We start from the raw sequence: 14,337 nt of genomic DNA, 5'->3' as shown, positions 1-14,337 counted from the left end.
TGTAAGTTTTGCAACTGTTAGCAAACCTTGAGTACTGAACTGATTATATGATACTGGGCTATTTGGATTATCCCTTAACTGAAAGACGTTGATGATTGATTGTCTTATCCATGTATGACTTGGACTGTTTGATGGACTCTGATACCTCTATTTCCACGAAAGTAGAAGCCTATTTAAACTGCAGTGTCTCTGTATGCTGGTTTGTGTGTTATCCAACACAACTCTCACAACGCTTCGCTGAATGTACTTGCTCTCCTAACGGGGAGCTTACCTAACAGTCATTGAACAAATAGTTATTAGTTGAGGACTACTTGTATAAAATTTGCAACAGTTGTTAGGCTTGTTGGATAAAATCTTTTCATGAACAAGGAGAATAGTTTAGCTTATTTATAGCTAAAGTTATACAACTGAAGTTCTTGCTTCTTACAAGGTTTCCTATCGCTGTGTTTCAGTTGGACAATTTAAGGAAAGTTCCCATGAGATGGGAAAATAGACATTTGATCAGGTATAAATGGGCTCTGTTACATGGCTTACATGGCTTACATGGCTTGAGATTGGGTTACCTGAGGGATCACCTTTTCCCAAGAGTTTCTTCTTGTCCACCTTAATCTAGCAGAATGGGCATGCTGCAGATCCTATCAGTCAAAGAGTATCGGCTGCCAGGGGCTAGAAGATGGGCCCTGCTCTATGGAACATCCTCCCCTCGAGATTAGAATGGCCCCCACCCTATTAGTCTTTTGTAAGGCCTTAAACCCTGATTATGTTGCTGAGCTGGGGTGTTGAATGTGTCAAGAATGCCATTTTCTGGCTGTATTGTTAACTAGTGAAATATTTCAGGTTCTACGTCTATTTATTTTGGATGATTGTATTGTTTTTATTATTTTTTATTATTTTAAAACGATTTTGGTATCTTAATTGTAATACGTTTCTTGAATTGTAAGCCACCCAGAGTCATTGTCTGAGATGGGTGGCTATAGAAATTGAACTAATTAATTAATTTCAATTATTTCTTCAGATTTTTTGATAAGAAAAATCTAGAACTATAATAGAAGACTTCTAGCATCAAAGAAGAAGTCTGTCATAAAACCAAGAGATGAGCTAAATAATCTTTTGGCTGAATCATAAAGCCACCCTACTATTATTCTTTAAGCCCAGGGTCCCCAAACCCTCTACTGAACCAAGGTCCACTTAGAGCCTGGTTGCACAAGTGGTAGGCACTTGTTCTCGCAGGTACAACTCCACTTGTGCACTTGACTAGGCTGATAGATTGAATCTTCAGGAGGTAGAGTGATGACAGGATGCAACCTTAATTTGCCTTCTTGTAGTGGGTATTCTCTCAGAAGTCATGTTTCCTATGATAACCTTTATATGAATCAAATGATCTACTAAGGGCTTTGAAATGTTTTCAGAATTCCAAATATGTTCACCAGCTCTCAAAAGTTATTTACTGTAGTCTAGTTATATACATAGACATGGGGAGGGGGGAGAGGGAGAGGGAGAGGAAGAGAGAGAATGCATACATTTATATATGAAGATTTGGTAGCAACTATGCATTACATATACAATACCTTGGTCTGTGTGCTATCATATTAATTATTCACCTAATGTTACCTATACTTACCTGTGTTTCTCCCTTCTCTCTGCAGCATGTGCGTTCCGCTACAATGGGCTCTCATTTGTCTACCTCATCTACCTCTTACTCATTCCGCTGTTTTCTGAACCTACAAAAATAACAATGCAAGGTAAGCATCATGTTCCTGGCAGATGTATTTAAAGTAAGATAGATATAATCACTGTTACAATGAAATTGTTCTTTTTTAAATAAGTCGAACTCTGTCTCAGAAAGACTCCACTGTAAGAAACAAAAATGTACATATAGATTTATAATGTATACAGGCTTGTCTTATTGAGATGGCCGGCTTAGAAATTTAATAAATAAATAAATAAATAAATAAATAAATAAATAAATAAATAAGTAAGTAAGTAAGTAAGTAAGTAAGTAAGTGAGTAAATAAATAAATAAATAAATCCAGCATTTATAACTATTACTTGACAATCAATTCCTCAAAACTGGTAAGAGCTTCATAGTTTATTGAAGTATATAGTTCATTGACCTGCGCTTCCTGTTGAATGCATTATATCAGGGGTTCCCAACCTTTTCTATACCCTGCACGGCTAGAACGCTTCTGATATATTCTTGCACCCCTTATAAAAGTAAATAATTATATGCATATAATTATACATATATATTATAATTTTGAAACTTCTAAACCCAAGTTTTCGCACCCCCTGGACTATCATCTCACACTCCCAAGGGCTGTGAGCACCCCTCCCCCCAGTTGGGAACCCCTGCATTATATTAAACAAAGACTATCAGGGTCCAAAGATATTTGAGGAAACTTAATATTTTTAGGACAGTTGTTGTAAGGTGTGAGTAATAGCTGCCCAGAATCACGTTGTAGGGAGATGGGCATTATAAAAATTAAATGAACGAACGAACGAATGAATGAATGAATAATAGATAATAGATGTCTGAAGCTGTGAGGGTCTGGATGGGGAACAACAGGTTTTAGCTGAACCCTGGCAAAACTGAGTGGCTTTGGGTTTTGGGTCTTGCCGGTTCTAGGACTATACTATCTTTGGCATTGGATGGGGTTCAATAGCTTCATGTTGTGGGATAGCTTCATGTTGTGCCCCAGTTGTGTCCATACCTGGATTGAGAGGTTATACCTATGGTCATTCATTCTCTAGTCACCTCTGACTGGGTTACTGTAATATGCTCTGCATGAAGCCATCCTTGAAGAATATCCAGAAGCTTTTGTTGTTGCAAAAGGTTATATGTGGAGATCTATATACTACTAAAACTGTCATATCTTTTTGTCTCTTTGTAGCCTATAAGGCAATAATTTTTGAAACGCTTTTTGAACAATTTTTAAATGGACAAACTAAAGTGATGTGTCCAAATCCCAATACTTCCATGAGGTTGAAATTTGAAAAAGCTATGCCTGCTTCAGTGCCACCGTACAACCATAGTCATGTGATTGTGATTTTCAATGCTCCCTAACAATTTCCCACAAATCAATGGAGAATCAGCAGGAAGCCTGAAATCAGTTATGATTCTGACACTCACTGCCTCATCGCAGAAGCAAAGTCAGTGAGAAAACTGATAGGAAGTTGCAAGTCCAAGGCCAGCTGCCAGGTGGGGAAAGAGCAAGGGGGTGTCTGAGAGATGTGGCGAGGACCAGGGAGAGTGCATGAGGGTGCACTTCAGGTCAGGAAGCATGTACCTGTGCGTGTGAGTAGCCAGCACAGCACATACACAGAGGGACTGGGGAAGAGTGCACGGGTTGGGAAGGCTTACCCTAGCAGCTTGCCCTGCCAGCTTTCCCATTGGCTTTCACCCTGAAAGCTTCTTACAGTGAAAGTCAGTGAGAAGTTGACAGGAAATGAGGAATTGCTCCATATCCCACTATTTTTTTGACTACCTGCGGTCATTTGATTGCTTTCTTTAGGTAAATAAATCTTTTTGAAATAATGACACAATTGAAATGATGACCCAACAGATCACAGGTTATCTAGTATTTATTAAATGAAGTTTGGGAAGAAGAAGGTGTAGAACGGCACAGGTTTTTCCTTCTATTATTTTTGGCATTCTTAAATTATTTTCCTTTACTGTATACTTCTGTTTTATTTTTGGATGATGCTATTCGTATGATTGATTGGCTTAATAGTATAACGAGCCTCCAGATAATTTGCTTCTTGACTCTTCTATTAGGTATGCAGATTTTGGATCTTTTTCTTTCTTTCCTTCCCTTCCAGTTCTATTTGTTCTACTGGTAAGAGATGCTTCAGCTATTTTCCATACTATCTGGATTTTTTATGTATGTTAGATATTTTCTTGCCTTCCTTGTCTCTTAATTGAAATAATATTAGCAACAGTAATGGCGTTTAGTCTTCAATAGTGAGTTTATTTAAAAACAATAGATCTGGCTTAATTTTTAAGTTCTGTTAAATTGATAAATGTTTTAATTAAAAAAGTTATATAAAACTTAATATCATTTCAGTCAGGTGAAATGAAAAATATTCCTTCATGTAAAACACTATATTATTTATCCATAATACTTTCCCAGGCTAAATGTCTATGAATTTTGCTGTTGGAACTTACATTTACAATATATTTCCATCTCCCTTCAACGTATCTTCCTAAACAGCCTTTAAAAACATTTCTTCAAGTTGCAGCCCTTCTTTCACCCGCACCACATAGCTGCATCCACTTAACTTCAGATGTACATGATGCTTATATCCACAGTGTGTGGTATGGCCGGCATCTATTCAGCTTCTTTTGGCCACTTTTGCTGCTGTGAATATGCATCCGCCCCATGACCATTTGATTGGGCAGAAAGGATGATTAGGTTCCTTGTATGAATATAATGTGTCACTGGAGCTTCACAAAGTGAGAAAGACAATCATTTTCTCTCCCCATACTGCTTGTGTGTATTTCTTCCTCATTTGTTTGACTCTTTTGCTATGTAGGAGAGTCAAACAAATGAGGGAGAAATACACACAAGCAGTATTGGGTGAGCAAATGGCAGAATAAGGATAGAATGAAGACAAATATAAATAACAGGTGAAGTGAATGAGTTTTTGCAGAGAGAGTAAGAACTTTCTGGGGGGAAAACAGTGAGGAGACTATTACTGCTGTACACGGTCCATGTGATGAGTGAGAGCTTCCTGAGGGAAGGAAAAAGGCTCCAAATTTCAATCCACTGTGTGCCATCAAGTTTTGACAGATAGCTAAACCAATAAGTCATATGTCAATATTTGCCTTCTCAACCTTCACCTTTTACTGGAAGAGTGAGTGGTGGATATTTTCCCACTAGCAGGAATTTCACCAATTACGGCATTTTAATTTTCCTTGCAAAATCTGTCTGGGCAGCCTCACTTATTGGCCCAGTTACTAAGACAAATAGGGATTGACTGTAGAGCAAAGTGAATCATGTTGATATACTTTGTCTTGCCTCCGTGGCTGATGCGTGAAACTGATTGTCTGTATACGACACTGCAGTGCTACGTGTTTTTCACTCCTGTCAAATATCCTTAAAACGGATCTTTGGGGGAGGATGACCAATCTCTGTTTTTAAAAAATGCTAAATAAGCTTGAATTGTTGAGGTAATTGTTTTAAGGGCAAGTTTCCAGAAGCTTTTATAAGGTTTTGCCTTGAATCTAAAATCTACTCACTTTTCAAATAATCCATGGCAGTCCAAATAAAATAAAATAAAATTAAACTATATTGTTGTACTGTTGCAGTTTGTCTTTATCTTAAGATAATCAACTGTTTTTGGAAATTCCAAGGGACCTAAATGTCTTGTGGCAAAAATTGTTGTAACTGATTATATTGACATTGTGATTTTTTAATATAATGTCATATCTAATCTACTAAAGAATAAAAATTACCATTAGGGAAAATTCATTTTGATGAATCAAAGTATTTTCCACAATATTTACACAAAGCCGTGATTTGTCATAATTGTGATGATTATGGATTACAGCTCATGAAAACCCCAAATCCACAATCTCAGAAAATTAGAATATTGTGAAAAGGTGCAATATTCTAGGCTCAAAGTGTCCCACTCTAATCAGCTAATTAAGCCATAACACCTGCAAAGGGTTCCTGAGCCTTTAAATGGTCTCTCAGTCTGGGTCAGTAGGAATCACAATCATGGGAAAGACTGCTGACCTGACAGTTGTCCAGAAAACCATCATTGACACCCTCCATAAGAAGGGAAAGCCTCAAAAGGTAATTGCAAAAGAAGTTGGATATTCCCAAAGTGCTATATCAAAGCACATTAATAGAAAGTTATGTGGAAGGGAAAAGTGTGGAAGAAAAAGCAGCAGGGATGACCGCAGCCTGGAGAAAATTGTCAGGAAAAGGCCATTCAAAAGTGTTGGGGACTTTCACAAGGAGTGGACTGAGGCTGGAGTCAGTGCATCAAGAGCCACCACGCACAGATGGATCTTGGACATGGGCTTCAAATGTCGTAATTCTCTTGTCAAGCTGCTCCTGAACAAACAGCGTCAAAAGCGTCTTACCTGGGCTAAAGAAAAACAGACCTGGTCTGTTGCTCAATGGTCCAAAGTGCTCTTTTCTGATGAGAGCAACTTTTGCATCTCATTTGGAAACCAAGGACCCAGAGTATGGAGGAAGAATGGAGAGGTACACACTGCAAGATGCTTGAAGTCTAGTGTGGTTTCCACAGTCTGTGTTGATTTGGGGAGTCATGTCATCTGTTAGTGTTGGTCCACTGTGCTTCATTAAGTCCAGGGTCAACGCAGTCGTCTACCAGGAGATTTTGGAGCACTTCATGCTTCCTTCTGCAGATGAGCTTTATGGGGATCCTGATTTCATTTTCCAGCAGGACTTGGCACCTGCCCACACTGCCAAAAGCACCAAAACCTGGTTCAATGACCATGAGATTACTGTGCTTGATTGGCCAGCAAACTCGACTGACCTGAACCCCATAGAGAATCTATGGGCCATTGCCAAGAGAAAGATGAGAGACATGAGACCGAACAATGCAGAAGAGCTGAAGGCTGCTATTGAAGCATCCTGGTCTTCCATAACACCTCAGCAGTGCCACAGGCTGATAGCTTCCATGCCACGCCGCATTGAGGCAGTAATTGCTGCAAAAGGGGCCCAAACCAAGTACTGAGTACATATGCATGCTTATACTTTTCAGAGGTCCGATATTATGTACAATCCTTGTTTTACTGATTGCATGTAATATTCTAATTTTCTGAGATTGTGGATTTGGAGTTTTCATGAGTTGTAAACCATAATCATCACAATTAGGACAAATAATGGCTTCAACTATCTTGCTTTGCATGTAATGGGTCTATCTCATATATTAGTTTCACCTTTTAAGTTGCATTACTGAAATAAATGAACTTTTGCACTATATTCTAATTTTTTTTGAGTTTCACCTGTATGTAATTTGGAAATTTTGTACAATATTGTTTGAGGTTGCTACCTAGAACCAGATTTTTATAGCCCTTACGTGAAAAAATGAATCCGCTAAAGTCAAAATCAAAGTCATTTGAACTTCTGTAGTTTGAAGATGTACAAGCATCCTCCTGGTCCCATGTTTAGGCCATCTACTTGTCACCCTTTTTAGATATTCCCATTTCTTTTTCTATAGAGCTTTTAGAAACTATTATACTATAATATTTTGAAGTTGACAGTTTTGGCCACATGCCCTAATAACCAGAGTTATGACACTTGAATACTGTATTTGTATTAGAAATTTGTATTTCTTATTTTTTCCTTGTTGAGGAAGAGCTCATATCTTTTTATTTTTATAATTTCTGCTTTCTTATTAGTGTTGATTTTGCTGTTCTAGCTTTCTTTCCCAGCTTTTGCCTTTTCTATAACCTCTTCAATTTGTGGCCAGTTAATTTCTATGTAAGGGATATACGTTTAGCCCTATTTCTGTGTGATGATCTTGGACCCATAAAACATGGCAATATTTGGACAAATTTTTCTAACATGATTTCATCCAACCTATTTCCCTTGTATTTCTGGTTTTAATCACATTTTCCCCTACAACTCCCTACAACTCTCTCATTTTTTTCTTTGGGTCATAGAGATATTGCTTAAACTTTTATTGGCAGGAATATCTAATTATGTTGATACAACATCGTATCCTTAACTCAGTTATAGTCAGACACTTTGAATAGGAAGCTCTGTATGTGCTCTTAAGAGTTTTTCTAGTTAAACATATAATTAGATGTTCCATCCTCCCTTGTTTTTCATTCATCTGCAATATATTTGAACATTATAAAACAGATAGTTTAAATAATCTTCTCTTTAGCTAGGGAATCCTGAAATATTTAGATCTTTCTCTAGGCATTGTCCTGCCATTTTTGCTTTTCTCATCTGCAACTTTATCTTCTCCTGCTCTTCACACAACTGCAATCTCACCTCCCAATATAGACACCAAAGTGCCACAGCCTCGACTTACAATGGAGCATTATTCAGTTATTCATGTTGCATTAAAGTATGGGACGATGAGGGTGGAGAAGAAGAGAAAGCAGGACATCATCTTAGGTATTTTATTAGGCCACTGTAAAAATGGGAAAGGGATCCACCAGAGTGTTTTTATTAGTTTGACTGAATGTATAATGTATAAAGGGCAGATCCTATGTGTTTTTGTTAGATTGGCTAAATATATATAGGGCAGATCCATTCCAATATGTACAAATTATATCAAGGGTAAGGGTCTGTTAGTGTGTGTGCACTTCTTTTTCCTCCAAAAAAGAATTTGTTGTGTAGACAGTACTGTAACTGGTCAGAAACATGTCTTAATGAGCTCTTTAAAATGGACCAGTGTATTACTGACAAGTAGACCGAATATAAGTGTGCCACTGATAGTTTCATTGCCGTCAGTATCGTAAATCAGTTCACTATTAGAGTGTCTACCTGATACAAGCAAAAATTTCAGTGCTGCAGTAGACATATTGTTTTTAATTAAATAAATATATACAGTATTTATTCTCATCTTTTTTCTGTTGTTTGGACTGCTCTTAATTTTATTCCACATCATAAAAGGTCAATGGAGAAAAAGGATGACCACCACACTTTTATAATTCTCAAATGTTTCATTCCTTTACTATACTTAAGATGTAGTATTATAATTAGAATTACCAACCTGATACTTTGGCACAATCCTTTATTTTTTTGCTTTGGGAAAAGAAGTAATGAAAGAATAGAATAGAATAGAATAGAATAGAATTTTTTATTGGCCAAGTGTGATTGGACACACAAGGAATTTGTCTTTGGTGCAAATGCTCTCAATGTACCTAAAAAGTGTACATAATTGAGCTGTCCTGAATTTGTTTTAAACATACTGTGTTTCTGAGTAGCTATTTTAAGCTGTCAATTATACTGGAACACCTTTCAAGGAACTTCAACCATTGCAGATAGTTTGATGTTCCTCAGTTTTTGAAAGAATGGCACGTTGAATTTTAAGATAGTAGAAAGTGAATAATTGGTTAGTAACAAAATAATTTCTTTTAAATGAAGGACATACCTGCCTATGTTGGACAGAATCCACATAGTCTCCATCTCTGAACACCTAATTTTTAGTCCAAAGAAAGCAACACAAATAAGTGTTAAGTGGGCAATGCAATGCTGATAGCATTTGCCTTGGTGAATCAAAATCCATGCAGTTATGTCTTGATGCAGGCTGCCTTCCTTTTTTATAATGATATACCGTACAATATTTAAATGTGATGTGCTATCTAAATAGATTTCAGAGAGTGTATCACATAAGCAAATTTCTCTCATGGGTACATGTGGCTGAATAATATGGATGGTTTGTATCCACCATATCTGTAGGGTATCAGAATACAAAACACTCCTTTAGAGATCATTTGTACAGAATATGTTTGATATTCTCCATGTCCTTTTCAAAATTCCTTTAGTATTTTCACAATAGCCAATAACCACAATTATTCCTAGTTAGGAGAATTATCCCTACTACCAGAGAGAAGCTGGAATATTAGGAGGGAGGGGTCAGTCAACTAAACAAGTCTCACTTAAATAGATATTTGGAATTCAAACTAAATATTGACACATAGCTTGTATTGCATTTGTAACATGATTGGGTCTCAGATCTGAAACCACCTGAACACTCTTTGAAAATAGAAGTCATTGTTCTGTTGTAGAACTCTTTGAAGGTTAAATAATCTGTTTCCCCTGCTGTGATTGTTCACTACGGAATTCAAAATTATGTTTTTCTTCCCGCCTAGCATGATTTCCTCCCTTCACTTGTTTGAGGAAGTTGCATTAGATCACAGAGGTCACTGTTGGACCCTGAGAAAGAGGCTTCCTGTGTGGTCATTTTTTTATTTTGAATATACATTCTTAATATCAGACATAAAGATGGTTCAAGTCAACATGGATACGCCAAATAAGCAATTTCATGAATTAAAGAAATGTTTCTTTTTGCAAGAATTGAATACATACTCTTTCAAAGTTTACAATGTGGTGCTTTATCTATTTCTATATCATGATCACAGGTTGTATGGAAATTGGTCTGGAAGTAGTTTGTCTTAACTATAAATAAAAGCCATATATGTAGCAGTTGATTGGCTTGGGGCTTATGACATTGTTTACATAATTGTAATAAAATTACATTGTGGATCAAATCCACATTATTTGGTTACATCTGTTCATGTATATTGAGCAGCTGTCTGGAGCATTTGTGGGTAATCTCAAGTTCTCTCCTTGTTCAGAGAGTAATTACAATGAACGTGTCTACTCTCCAGCTCTTCGTTCTATTGCAAGTAGCCACCTACGCTTTTTGTGAAACTGTCTTTAATTACCACTTCTTCTTAGAAAACTGTGCCAAATGTAGTTTTTGTGGAATCTTCAAAGACAGTTTCAGATAAATCATGTTGCAGTATAATTTAGAGGTGATCAGACCACTATCACTGTCACAAGTTTTCTTACTTCGAAAAGACTGCGTCTTATACAGTAAACAAATTTAGATTTGAATAGTCATGGGTTTCAATGGCTGCCTGACCTGGAACCAACAGGATTTGGTCCTCCAGGGAAAGTGTGAATTGTCTAGATCAGTGTTTCTCAACCTTGGCGACTTTAAGTCCTGTGGACTTCAACTCCCAGAATTCCCCACCAGTTGTGCTGGCTGGGGGATTCTGGGAGTTGAAGTCCACAGGACTTAAAAGATGCCAATGTTGAGAAACACTGCTCTAGAGCTAACATGGTCTTATGGACCTCTTGGATTCTGAAGTTCAAGAGCAATATCTGTGTTGGTTTGTGGGCTTCAACCACCTGAAGGAGGTCCCATGATTAATAAATGAAGCTTGGCACATATGGGTGCAGACTCTGATAACGGAAAATTAGATCCATGCCAAGAGCTAAGACAAGGACTTGGCCAAGTGCCAAAGTCTGAGACAAGAGGACAGTTAAAAAGACTTCAGTAGCAGATGTCAGCTCTTTTTAACTTTTGAAAGAAAGAACATCAACTTGACTAATAAATCAATGTCAGAGGCTCTTGCTAAATTACAGCATCCTCTGGCCTCCTTCTTGGAAACAACTCTCCTGTGAGCTGCATCCTTTTGTGAACTGATTTCTGGCTTTCAGTTCCTGCGAGCTCGTTCCTGCGAGCTCCAAAAATCCAGGATTTTCATAGTAATGAATAAAAGCTATGATGTTTTTGCCTTATCTTGCTACTGTGGCATATGGATTTTGGTGGCCTGGCATGGGTGTGAGTCTGTAGAAGAAGTGAGAATAATGGGGAGAAGAAGCTCCAGTAGTACCTTTGAACACAGCTGGGCTGTCATAAGGATGATGAGCTAACCTGACTGCCAGCCAGAGCTGTTGTGGGGCAGATGCAAGCAGCATTCCCATTGGTCAAGCTTTGAATATACAGGTAGTCCTCAACTTATGACCACAGTTGAGCCCAAAATTTTGATTGCTAAGTGAGACATTTGTTAAGTGAGTTTGCCCCATTTTACGACCTTTCTTGCTATGGTTGTTAGGTGAATCACCGCCATTGATAAGTTAGTAGCATGGCTGTTAAGTGAATCTGGCTTCCTCATTGACTTTGCTTGTCAGAAGGTCGCAAAAGGGGATCACAGGACCTTGGGACACTGAAAGGGTCATAAGTATGAACCAGTTGCCAAGCATCTGAATTTTGATCATGTGATCATGGGGATGCTACAAAGGTTGTAACTATGAAAAACTGTCATAAGTCACATTTTTCACTGCCATTATAATTTTGACCAGTTCCTTAAACAAACTGTTGTAAGTCAAGGACCACCTGTAGGTATTGGGGAATAAAGCCCTGAGGGAAACTCGCCACCTCAGTTTCTGGGGGAGGGGCATGCTGTTAGCCTGAGCAATAAAGGAGTGTGTGTTGAGAAGGAAATGAAATGAAGAGATATGTTATATTATTCTGCTATATTATAAAAAGCAGCATATTTGCAGCATATTCTGTGATGATTTTGGCCTGTTCAACAGAACACCAAGCAAAAAATTGTTTTGCTTTTTAATTAATTTTTTTGGGGGGTACAGTGTGATTAATTCCTAGGAAACCGTGACTCATATCAGAATCCACTTAGTGGTTGTTTAACAGTTTGCCTCCTAACTTAAGCATCCAAATTTCTTTTAACATCAGTATATAAATTATTGCTGGCAAAAGACTTGGGTTTATTTTGTAAAAGAATGCTCTGTGCAGGCAGTAGTTTATTTTGGATGTGGCTAAAGCTTAGACATTTTGTTTTATCAAACTATTTATTGATTTTTGTCACTTTTGGCTTCTCTCAATGAGTGGAAGGTGAATTTCAGTGTTGGGGGGAATGTGAACTTTGTAAAACTTCCTTGTTGCTAAAGCTTAATAAATAGTGCATTTTCTGCAATCATTTATTCTTATAATCTGATTTTTATTGTATTGACATGGAAGTCTGGCTTTGTCTGGTATTACTGTTTATGCCTATTCTTTTTGGGTGGAATTGTATAATTCCTTATAATAAATGAAGGCTTTCCTTTCCTCCTTTGTATGTGTGTACATATACACAAACACACACATAAGCACAGCCTTTTTCTATCTAAAATCCATGCTAAAAAAATCAGAGATACTAACATACACATCTCTCCATGGAGAAATTGACAGACAGATTGTCCTCGTTTGGCAACTGCCTCAGGCAACAATCATTTGCAGTTATGACAGTGATGAAAAAATAACTTTATGACAAATCTTTGCATTTAAGACCTTTGTAAGGGCTGTAAAGCAAAGGAAAGCAGAAGTAAGATTAAAAGCACACTTGTAATTTCACTTAGCAACTGATTTGCTTAATAAATGACTTACAAGTCCCAATTGTAGCTGCTAAACAAGGACTACCTCTTATCTTTCAGGACTGAACAATTTGTGGAAATCTGAAACTTACCCATAAATATCTCTGAAGAAATTTCAGCTATTATTTTTAATAGGTTTTAATATAGTGCAAGTATATATTATTAACAGATTCAGCAGCACAATTTGAAGTATATTCCTAGTGCACTGACTTCAGTCTTCTAGGTTATGTTATTGAATAAAGTATATCAAATATATCTGGATGTATAATAAATATGATGATTAATTAATAAGGAAGAACTTCCACTCATATAAGGTTGGTAGAGAAGACATCAAAATTTGTAAGGTCCTTCATCCTACCCATTTCCTAATCCTGTTAAACCATTCAAAGCACAAAGATGATTTAGAAGCACTTTAGAATGAAATCTGAAATAGTCTAAAGTAGAGGAAGTTGTATGTATACCTTCTTTATATAGCAAAAATGAAAATAATTACATAATCCCAAGTTTCATGGAAAAATAGCAATAGCATTAGGACTTATATACCACTTCAATATGCTTTACAGCCCTCTCAGCAGTTTACAGATCAGCATATTGCCCCCAACAATCTGGGCCCTCATTTTATTGACCTCAGAAGAATGGAAGGCTGAGTTGACCTTGAGTCGGTGAGGATAGAACTCCTGGCAGTCAGCAGAATTAGACTGCAATACTGCATTCTAACCACTGTGCCACCATGGCTCCTTGATAAGGTTATAGGAACAGTAAGGTTATAGGAATTGTGATAAAATAATTGATAAAACACCTATCTCAGTAGTGATCCACATTTAATAATCACTTGTTGAACAACCATTCAAATTTATGACAGTGCTGAATGAGGGACTTATGCAGGTCCCATTGCAATAAACGGAAAGCCCCCTGATCATGTGATCGCAATTCTGGCGCTTGGCTCATGATCACAACATTATAGTGTCCTGTGGTCACATGATCACCATTTGTGATATATCTGGCTTTTGACAAGAAAGTCTATGGGGAAGCCAGCAGGAGGTTCTGAATAGTGAGCATGACATCATGCTTAACAATAGTGTGAGTTTTACTTAACAACAGCAAGTGGAAATGCCAGGACTCTTGTGGTAAGCAGCAAGGTCATATGATATCACACTTTATAGCTATGTTGCTTATCTGTGGAAATTCTGGTCTCAATTATTATCATTAAATGAGGACTACCTTTATAAGTAAATAAGGCATTATTTTAAAAGTATGAGTTACATCTTCAGTTTTTTGCAAGACAACCTTTAAGGAAATATGAGAATTGGGTTTTCTCTTTTGAATGACAATGAATATGCTAGGAATATTCTGAAACATTACATTTGGTGTTCTTTGTAAATAGTTTGCTGTTTTATCGATTTCACAGTTTATATCACAAGCATAAATAACTTATGGTTTCAGCTAGTCCTTACCAGGA

The 14,337-nt window shown here is 37.2% G+C and overlaps 1 protein-coding gene across 1 annotated transcript in view; it reads left to right on the top strand.

Annotated features, from left to right (window-relative positions):
* Positions 1-14,337, top strand: part of PIEZO2 (piezo type mechanosensitive ion channel component 2) — a 217,105-nt gene that overhangs the window by 51,971 nt on the left and 150,797 nt on the right. Inside the window, exon 2 of the mRNA XM_087707301.1 lies at positions 1,647-1,742. Within this exon, the coding sequence (XP_087563427.1) occupies positions 1,647-1,742 (96 nt within the window). The remainder of the gene's footprint in view (positions 1-1,646; positions 1,743-14,337) is intronic.

The sequence above is a fragment of the Thamnophis sirtalis genome, unplaced genomic scaffold (genome assembly GCF_051295495.1).
Source record: "Thamnophis sirtalis isolate CommonGarterSnake01/CBP01778 unplaced genomic scaffold, rThaSir2_p1.2 scaffold_2, whole genome shotgun sequence".
NCBI classification, from domain to species: Eukaryota; Metazoa; Chordata; class Lepidosauria; order Squamata; family Natricidae; genus Thamnophis; species Thamnophis sirtalis.
Note: the sequence above shows the minus strand (reverse complement) of the source record. Positions and strands in the feature narration are given on the sequence as shown.